The sequence below is a fragment of the Centruroides sculpturatus genome, unplaced genomic scaffold (genome assembly GCF_000671375.1).
Source record: "Centruroides sculpturatus isolate CEXI.00-Female unplaced genomic scaffold, Cexi_2.0 scaffold235, whole genome shotgun sequence".
NCBI classification, from domain to species: Eukaryota; Metazoa; Arthropoda; class Arachnida; order Scorpiones; family Buthidae; genus Centruroides; species Centruroides sculpturatus.
Genome location: NW_019384436.1, coordinates 588,744 through 602,061, shown reverse-complemented (window position 1 = coordinate 602,061; position 13,318 = coordinate 588,744). Strand labels below are relative to the sequence as shown.

At 30.2% G+C, this 13,318-nt stretch overlaps 1 protein-coding gene across 1 annotated transcript in view; it reads right to left on the bottom strand.

Annotated features, from left to right (window-relative positions):
* Positions 1 to 13,318, bottom strand: part of LOC111619926 (F-BAR and double SH3 domains protein 2-like) — a 199,857-nt gene that overhangs the window by 87,659 nt on the left and 98,880 nt on the right. The window contains exon 6 of the mRNA XM_023361748.1: positions 1,158 to 1,165. Within this exon, the coding sequence (XP_023217516.1) occupies positions 1,158 to 1,165 (8 nt within the window). The remainder of the gene's footprint in view (positions 1 to 1,157; positions 1,166 to 13,318) is intronic.

Here is a 13,318-nt window from a genome sequence, read left to right as displayed (position 1 = left end):
ACAGGAGGGAATACTTTTAAGAAGAATTAGCATAACATACAAAGAATCTCTGACTGTAGATGATAGAAAACTACCATTGCATAAATTCATACAAAACAGGTTAGCTTCAATTTATTATAGCACACATTCAAAGTGCCTATTTTCAGGCAATATAATACATACAACAATGCAAACAAAAATGTAGAAGATTTAAAGTGAAGTTATGGTTGACATGTACTCAAATTGAATGTAAACTTCTAGCAAGATTAATAAAAAGCAAACGTAAAGCAACAGTAGATAAAGAAGAGCAATTGTACCTGACCAATATATATTTTGGAAAACTGTGTGATGCAAATATTCTATACCAACAATTGGATAAAATTAGGAATATAGCCAACAAAAAAGCTCGCCAAATTAGGAAGAAACTCAACAAAAAGTTCCAGTGGTTATGCTCAACTACTCACAGAAGACAACAACAAACCATGGAAGTTCCTTATCACAATTTTACTGACATTACAGTACTGGAGAATATCCACCAAACCCTAATAAAGGAGACAAAGTTTATACCTTTACTTAACCAAAATTATTCACAACTGATATCTCATATTATTGCAGCCATAAAGAGCACAAAAAGTCCAGATTTGCAACCTAAATTAGATCTTTCTACGTTGACTGCTATAGCATAGATGTATTCCCTTAAAACCATACGGGCAAATATGAAGACACCAAAAATGGTAAAATCTTTTCTTGAATTGAATAACTTAAAACTGTTAGTAGCCGACAAAGACAAATGTTTTGTTCTATGCACAAACAAAGATTTCCTCAATAGAGCTAACAAGTTCCTCGAACATTCTAGATCCATAGTACTAAAACAAGATTCTACTTCCACTGTGTTAAGAAAAGTGCGCAAAGTTATTGCATTACTAGGAATTGTAGAATCTTTAGCTGATCCTCTCAATCCTCCATCAAACGTTGCATGCCCCACATTATTTTTTGAGGCCAAAACCCATAAACCATCATGGCCGCTAAGACCATTGGTCAACAAACGTTCCCATCCCACGTATCATCTTGAAGCTGTGCTAGCAAAACATATCACATCCTTAATCTCACACTCTGAGCTTGTAACTACAGCCTCCACCGAAGCCAAATGTACCATCTTACAAAAATTAGGAAACCTCTCTTCTAGTTCCTACTGATTTTACAAAATCGATGTTATTTCTTTACATCCTTCTGTTCCGTATTTCGAGGCCATCATGCTGGCAAATACCCTATTCCTCAATTCTAGTTACCCAGCATCACACATTTTACACCTACGTGAAGCTCTTCACCTTATTACTCAAAATAATTATTTCCAATTTAATGGAAAAATATATAAACAAACACAAGGGGTACCAATGGGCTCCCCATTATCTCCTATTCTAGTTGAACTAGTCATGAGAAATATAGAACATCGGGTTTTCAATGCCCCTTTAACAATCCAATATCCTCTCATGTATCTACGGTACGTTGATGTGTTAATTGCGTGGGATGATTCCAATGAGGACTTGCTTCAATTTACTTAAATATTAGCCTCTATTTATTCTACAATTAATTTTACTGTTAAAGAGCAAGAAAACAATAGAATATCTTTCCTGGATTTAAATATACATACATCTCCGGAGCTTATATTTTCTGTCCATCATTGAAATAATAATGCTCCACAAATCATTCCAGCCGCCACCTACCAACCATCACATTACAAAAACTCTGCTATATCTTTGCTAATATGGAGGGCTTACCCTCTCCCTTCTACTCAGGTGCTAGTAGAAGATGAATTATCCATTATTCAATCTACCATGTTAAAAACAGGTTACTGACACTCAAAATTTATTTTGCTTAAAAATCGTGAAAAAACAGATTATTTCCACAATCTTTTCTTTCCAATAAAGAAAACTTAAAAATAGCGCATCCCCTGATACCCTACTTAGGCCCTATCTCCTTAAAAATTGCACATCTTTTTAGAAGTAATGGTTATATTCTACCAATTACACTGCAACCAAATCTAAGACTGCTATGTAATGATAGAGATAAGGACCAGTTGAACGAAAAATCCAGTATCTACCAAATCTTGCTAAAGCACACACTATCTGGTGAAGAGACTAGTTATGTAGGAGCTACTGCTAGAAAATTAAGTTCACATATCCATGAACATCAAGAAGACATCAAAAATAACAGGCCAGTTACAGAATTAGCAAAGAAAGTACTCAATCACTACTATCAGCCTCTATGGAACAAAATAAAATTACTAAAATGCTGCAACAATCAAAAAGAGCTATTTATTTGGGAGACACTCTACATTTCTACTACCATACTGTGCAACTCCCCAACTTTCAAGTTCCCACAAATTTGGATAACAGCTTTCAAACAACTCAACCCAAGATAAAAATACTCCTTCGTTGCTCGTATGTTTATTTTGTATTGGTGTGTATACATGCATGAACTATGCTCTTTTACGGACATTTCTCACTATAATATTTATTTATTATCATTTGTCTATGCGCTATGACGTAAGAACCTTTAAATAATATTTGAAAACCATAATCAGCGGAAATATCGTTTGAAATATTCGATATTGAAATTTTGTAAAACCGTCGAAATATCATTCGGAAAGCTTAAACTATCATATTCTATGTATCGCCTGATGATGGTAGTTTTACACTACTGAAAGTGCTAGCGGCTAAGACCTTTCTCCAAAAGTCGGATAAATTTCCGTATCCAGAACACCACTCCTGTAACGCCACTGCACATAAGTGTTCTAATAATAGACATGTACCATACTGGTATCACTGTTTTAAAAGCCTTTCATATTTGCCACTGCAACTTGCAAAATCCCATGCCACAGCTGAGTACATCATAAACAGATGCTTTTAGGTGACTTCACAAGAAATCCAGCAGGGTCAAATCTAAAGAATGTGACAGCCATGGAACAGGATTATGTTGTCCTATCCATCAGTTGTTGAACTACACTATAAGATGCTGATGCACATTTGCCCTGAAATGGGCTGGTATCCATCCTGCTAATATCAGTGTTCAATGTATGTCAATGAGTATGTCAATTACTCATTGACATACTCATCACCACATTAAAACTGAGATTTGTGCCACAGCAGCCATCCCAATTCTTCATACAAGACAAGACAACTTACCCCAATCTCACTTATCAGTAAGGTGTGGTCATGGTCATCAACAAGACTTGGACTATGTCTTGCTGATGGTTCATTGCCACGTTTGAACCACCTTTGATAGACACTACTGATGAGTGCAAACAGTCCATGAGCTTTGTTGCTTTGGAGATGCAAACACTAAGGCATCTGTCCATCATAATTTGGCCTTTGTTGAAGTCAAATAAATCTGCTACTTTGCTCATTTCTGCAACATAACTATAACTGCTTGTGCAATCTTCTGTCAGTTATCATACAACCATTTGATGACTTTGTCACATGTGTTTTGTAGGAATGGTTATTTCATTGACAGTGAGTGATTATAATGTTTTAGCTGGTCGATGTGTATATTTATACTACACACACACACACACACACACACACACACACACACACACACACACATATACAGTAATACAGTATATGTATATCAGGTATTATAATTCTTGGCTTTTAAAAAGTTAATTTGTATAAGTAAACAATAAAGAATTAAAAAAAAAACATTTTTCTGTACAATTCTTAATTGGATTAGATTTAGCTACAAATTCAACTTGGTAGAGTTTTATACATGTATTTGTTACAATATTTTACTATATCAGCATGTTTTGTCTTAATGTAATGCATCACTGCTAATCAGCCTACACCTTCACTCTGCTCATCAAATAGTCTGTGATTTACTTTCTTAGAAAAAACAGAATATTGACCATAAAAAAATATTATCTTAGAAAGATAAATAGTAGGCTACATGCTTAGCTACCAGAAAAATGTTAATAATAAGTATTACACAACTTACAAGTAGCAACATTCTCCTTGTTAGTCAATAACATCATAAAAGTAGTCTATAAAAAGCAAGGTAAAGAAAAAAATAAATAAATAAAAATAAAGAGAGGGGAGGATAGTATATGCAAGCAAGAAGAAGATAAAGTTATAAAAAAAAAAAGTGTTAATAATTACAAGCAAGGCTGTGGCAACATTCGTAGCACCATATGCTAGAAAGTTTCAGTTTACTTTGGGAATAAGGCAAATAATTGCCATATTTTAATCAGGCTATTTTATTGCTACTATTAATAATTAAATTCTGAGTAATGTGGTACTAGAAGTAGGTGTTAGGGGCCATCTCTTATTATTTAATAATTATAATTAATATTTATTAAATAATTTAGAATATTCTAGAAGGAAAGAATTGGCCCAGAGCATGACTCAACCTGCAACTCCCACTTACTGTGTGGATGCATTGCCAGTTATGCTACCCAGACCTCTGTCCAATCTCCACTTCCAGACATATTTAATTTTAGATATAATCCTCCAAACTTACTTATAATTATTAAATTTAATAAGAAATGGCACATAACACCTATCTCTAGTACCAAATTACTCAGAATTTAATTATTAAAAATAGTAGTAAAGTAGCCTGATTAACATATGACAGTTGTTTAACTTATTATTAAAACATTGGGCTTTGAGATGTTTACTTTAGGAATAAGATCTCCATCAATTAAGAGCATATTGTGTAGAGGCAAGGACAAAACTAATATATTAGTGTAATCCATAGTTTATTTTCTAAAATTAATAAAAATGTTCAATTTTTCTATTATTTAGGTTCCACTATTCTTATTCTAGGTATTAGATTAAAACAGCACATTTGTTCAATTACTTCTATTCAGTACTGCATCAGCATTTCACTGACACAATGGGTGTGCGACCAAGAAGTTAAGGTATTATGGGATAGACCAGTTCTTATAAAAGAGAGAAGAATTATCCATAAGATTATTAGAGCAAATATATATTTATTGTTTATCCAAACACAAACATAATTAATATCAATGAAAACATAATTAATATCATCAGCAATAGTTAAAAGTTCATATTAAACATCACAGACCAGTTCTTAGCCTTTTTTGTTCCATGGATGCCTTTTCCAGTCAGGTGAAGGTCTCAGATCCCTTCTCAGAATAATGATTTTTAAATGCATAAAATAAAATTACAAAAGCTACCATTATTGAGAACTTTCTATGAACTAATGGTTAATAATCACTGGAATAGACCTTATGCAATTGGTCAGTAGATTAATAGCAGATTTCATGTAACTTTTAGATTATTATTATTTTCTTTATATGAAACCATGTCTGTCTTCTTATTTATTATTCAACATGATGAAGTGTAATTAATACATGACACTAGGCTTTCTTTACATTCTTTATTGTTCTTTTGTTACTGATATACACACATTTTAAAAAATGTATTTTAGTGTTCTATAATTTATTTATAATGCTCAAAACCTTCAGAAGAAACAAAAGGTATGCTTCTTGTTAAATAATTATCTTTTGTGGTATAATATTGTAAAATTATATTTTATAATTGAATGTAACCGACATAAATCTGAAACGCATATCAGTAACAAAAGAAGAATAAAGAATGTAAAGAAAGCCTAATGTCATGTATAAATTACACTTCATCATGTTGAATAAATAAATGATTATTATTTTCTAAAATTTAATTCTATTATTAACAGTATTTTAACAGTTAATCATCATTCTCTAATGTACTGTTGTTTAAATTTGAATACTATGGTTTGATTTAGTTTTATTTGATATTATAAGAATAATCAAATTTTTGGCTGAAGCTGATTTAAGTAAAGTCAAAAACTTTTATACCCATTAAGTCTGAAATAAAAATTTTTTTGATTTTCTGAGTAAGCAATTATAATTTCTAAATTATTATGATGCCAAGTTTCAAGGATTATGTTGTGGTGGTACGCCATGCCTATGTACATAGGAGTTAGATATAAGTTTTATTTTATTTAAATCTTTTGTCTTTCACGTCTGTTTCTAGAACTTTCTAACCTATTCTTTCTCTACGGGTGGGGGACAATCTTTGTCCAAGGATGAAGGGAGAAAACAAAGGGATACTAAGAAGCCCTGAGGGCATCAGGAAAAGAAAAAGACACTTTTGGGTCAGCTTCTGAGGAGAGCAGATGGAGAAAAGAACAAGACGAAGTTTGTCGCCGAATGGAACAAAGGAGAGACTTGAAGTCGTCTGAGAACGGACAAACTAGACGGACACTCAGATTGAGGGCTTCGAGAACACTTTGAATCCTCAAGAAATGGTACGGAAAGGAACTGAGAGGAAGGAATTAAGCACAAGTTCCAACATAGAGAAGATCGGAGACTGTCAAATTACCCGGGTATCCCCACCAATCTTTCCTTTATACTTGTCTTATCCCTTCATATATCTTATTTTTCATTCTTCTTCTTTAGTATGTAAGTTAGGTTAAGGTAGTTTAAGTTAGTCGTAATATTATGGAGATATCTCTCAAAGTAAACCTTGTATTGTTGCGAACATGTGCCTCCCACCTGTGTGAATATAAAGAATATATTGGGCTGTGTTGAAAATATACGGTTACCATAGTTTGGGATCCAAAAGAACCAGGTGTAAGAAGGACCATGTGAAAACTAACTAAATAAAACTCTGTTTTTCATTGTTACTACTTTGTAATCCATTATTTGTCTTCTACACCACCACAATGTTAATTCTATTTTATTTTACTTTTTATGTCTATTTATAGTATAAAGAATACACAGAAGAAAATCAATATTATGTTCTTTAATTCAATAGCAAGAAACATTATTATTAATTTATATTTATTAAATATTTTTCTTTAGTATAAAATATAAAATTTAAAAGTGCTATTGTGTATAAAAGATAATTAATAGATTAGACAAAAAGCATGTGATATTTAAAACAATATTATGTAATGTTAAAAAAAATTTATTTAATAAAGATTTAAATAAATATCATTGCTAAATTAACTGAATTATATTTCATTTATTATTAGAATAATAGTATCTGTTATATTACACAAAATGATTTGACAAAAGCAAAAAATATGCAATCATAATTATGACAGAAACAATATGAAATAAAACAAAATGTTACTGTACTTATAAATGAAACTTTACATACTAATATCATTTATAATGATAAAGTTTCAAATAAATTTTTGAGAAAAACAGAGAATATTTTTAGAAAAAAATCAATAATTTGTCCTGCAAACCTTTACATAAGAGGAACATTGTCCATTAATTAATATAGTCTTATTAAAATATAATAGATTTTTCTAAAGCACTACTAAAAAATGTCTTTCAAAAATAAAAATTATAAACTAAATAAATTATTGTAATTTTATTGTAATTTTCACTAGATACAAAAACTTTTCAATTTACTGAAAAATAAAATAAGTACAGATCTCATTTTATATATGAATAATACAATGGCAAACAAAATAAATAGCATTTGAACGTTTATTCAATGGTTTTTAATCATAATTTAATAAATAAATTTAATAATGAAAAATTTTGCAAATAAACTTTAAAATGTTTATTTCAATTGAATTTGGTATTTTAAAATAATAATAATAATCTGCTTTATTGGATTTCACTTGACTAACAGTTTTACATTTGATAATCTTGTTATAAGTTTTGTATTTTCTCGTTTTATATCGTTTCTTTCATCATTCAATGGCCAGAGGGTAAAAGGGCATAAGTCACTTTTTATCAATTCTGAGTTTATTGTAGTTACATCATTACTACACATATTTACTTTTATGTTTATCACATTAACAAATTAATTTGCATCATTTTCATTTACATAAGCAAAAAACATCATAATATTATAAAATAAATGAACTACAAAGTTCTTTAGTTTCCTAAAATACTGTATATTGATATTTTTGACTTATGTCCTTTTACCCTCTGACTGTCCAATTATGATCACATATTTTTGCTTTTGTCATATTATTTTGTGCAATAACAGATGCTATTATTCTATTAATAAAAGAAACATAATTCAGTTAATTTTAGCAATAATATTTATTTAAATATTTATTAATTTATTTGATTATTTCTTTTTCTTTTAATGTTACTTAATATTGTTTTATATGGGTTCTAGACCTGATTCATGTTCTGATTGTGTTTTAAGAAACAATATAACACTGTTTGAGGTAGAGCTAATCCAAGTATTAGTGTATTGTTAAGATGTAATAATACAGTAATCATTTTTGCTCTTTTAATCAATTAATAAGATACAAAGCATTATCAAATACCAATCAGAAAATATTGAAATTAAAATGTCAAGAAATGCAAGTTGTTGTGCAGTTTCTCAAAGCAAAAATAATCATTCATAAGTTCTCTTGATTCTCAAAGTGTAGATTGAAGTAAGAAACAAAACCAATTTCATACATTTAATAGATAAATAAAAATGTAAACAATNAAATTTAAGTAATAGCAAAAGCTTAAAAGAAGTAATTTTGTTGAATTATGATAAAAATTTCCGTTTAAAAAATGCTACAACACTAGCTGAAAGTTAAAATTGTGTGTGGCACCACCTATTACAAGATTTTATTAAAAAATGAATTTTATATTATTAATTATTATAAAAAGACAAAAATGGTTTAATTTTGAGGGTACAAATAAGTTTTAAAAATATTGTAAATGCCAATAAGGAATAAAATTTTCACTAAGTCTGACCCCACTCGAGACACCACACATGACCCTATCTACCTTCCCACTCTTCGAGTTCCATACTCCAAAATTTAATAGCATCAATGTTCTTTATATACTTTACATTAAGTACAGTACAAGTTACCATGCTCAAATTTCGTTTCTTAATCTTTATCCCATTCTAAAATATTAAGCGAAATAAACAAAAAACATATACATATCGCGAGAAAGTTTTTTATTTTTGGGGAGTTCAGAGGGTCTCAAAACGCCGAGGGGGTAAAATCTGAGACGATTACAAGACTTTCTCGTGTTATGCAGCCGGGAAAGTAAAATGCTCGTATTTTCTATATTTTGAATATTTAAATATATGATGCAACAACCTTTTTAAATTAAGTTTCCCATAAATCTCATTTTCCATCATCCCTATCTATCTACAAAGAAAAATTCTGACCCAAATACCTCATAGCATAAAAGTTTCCAAAGACAGCTATTACAAATTCAAAATTAATTCGCCACGCTACAAGTACAGTCTGCTCCTTTAGTCAAATTTCACACTTAACGCTCCGCTAGGTCGATAATTCGAGTTAACGAACCGATTTGAAATCCTTTAGATACGTTTCTCGACTTTTATTGAAGCGTGGAGCTTGCAGATATTCTCTAATTAAAATGGAACATCAGAATAAATACATGTATATAGTAAGTAGACTAGACCTACTTTTTTTACAACTCTTTTCGCCCTTTGGGCACGAAGAGAGCATCTTTTTAGCCAACCCATTATGAGTTCGGCCAGGCCCACAATGGGGCAACCGGGTGGTAAGGGACAGGGCCAGGATATGTCGGGCCCCGTCCCTCACTACCAGAATAAATTAATAAATATGTTATTCAGTTTAATAAGTTACATAATGCTGTTATACAACCCGTCAGAAAATTAAAACCTTACCACAAACAGTTTATAGAATAGTACTGATCTGAGAACCATGCTTTAATGTTGTAATTTAAACAGGGTTAATTAAAACCACTTTAATGATGCATACTGCAAACATTTTAGAATAAGTATTAAATATTACAGCAGTATATGTAAGTTTATATACTGGATTTTTGTTTTCATCTAACAACATAAAATATTTAAAAGAAATGTCTATTAGTAACCTGATACTGTATTTTTAAATTTCACTAAAAGTGTTACTCCAGAAAATGCAACATGTTCACACTAAAAGACAGTATATGCAGCAAATAGAATTATTTGTAACAAAATATGAAGTTATAAAAGCAATAATAATTATAAAATATGCACTAAATTTCAATCGAATTTTTCTTATTGAATACATTCAAGCAATCTTGTATGGATGTTGTTCCTGATAAAAGAAAATATTACCTAGAAGAGGAAAATAATTTTCTGTAGTGTTCTAAGCAAGTAATCATTATTTATTAAAACATTTATTATTATACTGTATTACAAATCTCATATAACAAAAATCTTCACAATAATGAATAAATTGTCAGGGTTTGGATATAATGGAGGGTNAGAAAAAAGTAATCTAAATTTACGAATGCATGTACTGTACTGTAAATACAGTACATACTTGTAAATGTGTATATTTTAATATGATTTTATGTGCTTTAAACGCTTTTCTAGTGATATTACGACTTCAATATTTGTGGCGGACGGACGTAAAGTCAAATAGAATGACTTAAACTTGATTTTTATTTTTTCGTATACTTTTTTGACAAACGACGTATAATCGGGAACGACGTAACTTGAAACGACGTAAGTCGAGGTATACCTGTATATGTATTATTAACATAAACCAAATATTAATAATTTTGCTCTAATATTATATAAAAGACAATTATCAGGATAATTCAATTCAATGAAAAAAATGCTTTAGAAATAATGCAATGTACCATATTCCTAAACTCATGTTCTACTTTTAATTTCTAACAGAGGGTACCACTTAAAAGATATTCACATTAAGCTTTTTATTCTTTACTAATTTTTCCTTGGTTTGGTTTCATATGTCCCATCATGTCCATTGGTGTTATGCTTATCAAATCACACAATCACTTGAAAACATTTCTCATGTTTAGTTAATTCATAGGTCAATATGAAATTTTATAAATAATAATGTATACAGGATTATTCACAAGTTTGTGAAACATTTTAAAAATTTACCACTCAAACTATGCAGTGATTACCCATATATCAAAGAACTGTTCAAAGTTTCTGTAAAAGTCAATGGTAATTTCAAATGGGGTTCCAATTTCAAAGGTTAACGTATAAAGGCCATTTTTCTTCACAGAGACCACTGTCACAGAAATGGTGTACATGGACATATTGGAGAACTAGCTGATATCCCAGCCTAATGAAAATAGTGATAATTACATTTATCAAGAAGAGGCTGTTGCATAGTCATACACAGAAAATTTTACAAGGGGGACAGAGTTGGAGACAGATAAGGGCATCAATAAATTTTTATTTATTTACTTAACTTTTGGGTTTTCTTTTTGCAAGTAGAATATAGAATACATTATTGCATCAAAGAATCCCATGGATAAGAGTGTTAGGATACATATCTCAATCACTTTTAGAATTATAATTTGTGGAATTATTTATTTGATCCGAGGACAGACAAGTGCTCTATTTGTTCCCGTCTGTGAATGCCCACGGCTGTCTGACTCACCAAGAAGTGCGATAGTACTTCAACAACAACTTACTACAACATTCTCTAGAAGTCTAGGAGACACATGTGCCCATGATAAGGCATTAATATGATAGCCATCGTGATCATTGGATTTAACTATGCAGCTTTTTTCTTGTGGGAGTCATGCCTTTAAGATATTGTCTTTGTGACTCAACTCCTAGCCAATCTATGGAACTTTACAACCATATCACCACAGCTATGATACTTATCAAGTGTGACATGCTCACACATGTGTAGAATAAAAGAAGTATCATCTAGATCAACAATGCTCAAACTTTGAAAATTTACTGGTCTAGATGTGCAAAGGAGGACACGATGAGCATTTGTGATGTACACAAAAAATTGGAATAACTTTATTTCAATATATTAGAAAATAGTATCTGTTGCATAGTTTATGAGTGATGAATTTTTGATTTGGTTTAGTTTGATGAGATACAGAAATACAACACTTGAACAATCTATCAAGATAGGATCTCTCTTGGGTGCCTAGTCTCATTTGAGTAGCAGTACAAATTGTTGGGAATGTTACATGGCACCAACTCATTCAGTGGACGGTCTCATTGACCACGTGACACTTCAAACATGTTCATGTTGTCACTCACTTAACTCAAGACTAAACACCCTGGAAGGGCTTTCTATGAAAAACTAGCCACTAATTAGGATATATGAATAAAACCTGAAAAACTCAATGTGGCAAGACCACAGATCAGGCACAAACTCAGGACCAGAAAATAGACGAAAGTCATAACATATAATGACCATTTTACTAATTGCTACAGTTACTTTCTCTAAAAAAGAATAATAAGAATCTTGTACAGACATCAATATAAACTTAATGATGAAAAACGTATACGATTTTCAATCAGAATTGGAAATCTCTCATTTATTAGTTTATGTTAATAATAATTAACAACTTTGCATAAATTTTACTTTGTATAAAGTAAAAAAAAAAAAAAAAAAGGACAATGCAGATTGGCAATAAAAACAAATTCCAAATAATAAATAATTTTAAAATATACTGTATCTGTAATTTGGTTAATGTATGAAATATTATATACTTACGAATTATAGCGTTATTTTTATTATAAACTAGTAAGGTTTTTTCAGCTTAAAAATTACGAAATTGTTAAATTTGTTAACACACTTAATTAAAAGATAAACGTGTAAATAATAGTCATACAACTTTTTGAAAAAAATTAATAACTAAGTACAACGAAAGGAAGGAAATGATAATATATGTCATAAAATCAAACAATTAATATATGTAAGCTAATTAGAATTATCGAAAAGTTTCGTCGTATATTTTGCTATGTCAAAAGTTACTCATATTAGCGTATTTTAATATAATGTGTTAATCTATGGCTGTTAAGAGAGGTTTCATCAGAATCGATCAATTTATATAGTAATATATAGAAAACTTTGATTCTAGAAATTCTGTTTTTAAAAAATATGTTCATTTTTTTAAAATACATAAATTGCTATTTACAAAATATTCGAAAATAATTCAGAATATAATTATAATTAAATAGCTCTTTAACCGTTTCAAAAATGGAACACAAAATGTTACTTATACACCATACACCATTATTATACTGTACAGGTAACCCCCGTATAACACGGCACTTCTATAGCACGGATTTACTCTGACACGGTTCGAGAATTGGGTAAAACCAAGGACTTTAAACTACAAGGATAGCCAGATCCCGTATATTTGTTAGCATGACCTTGGATCTATGTGACGTCACAGCAAGTCCTCTACTTCAACATGACAGACCTTTCAAATAACAAAATACGATAAAATATTAAATCATTTCTTAATTAATTATTAAATTACTACTAAATGTAAACTACTGTAGAATTTTCGGATTTAATAAGTGTACTGTACGTCAATAAATTTACAAGTCTTTTGTGTAATATTTATTTAACAAATTAATGAGCT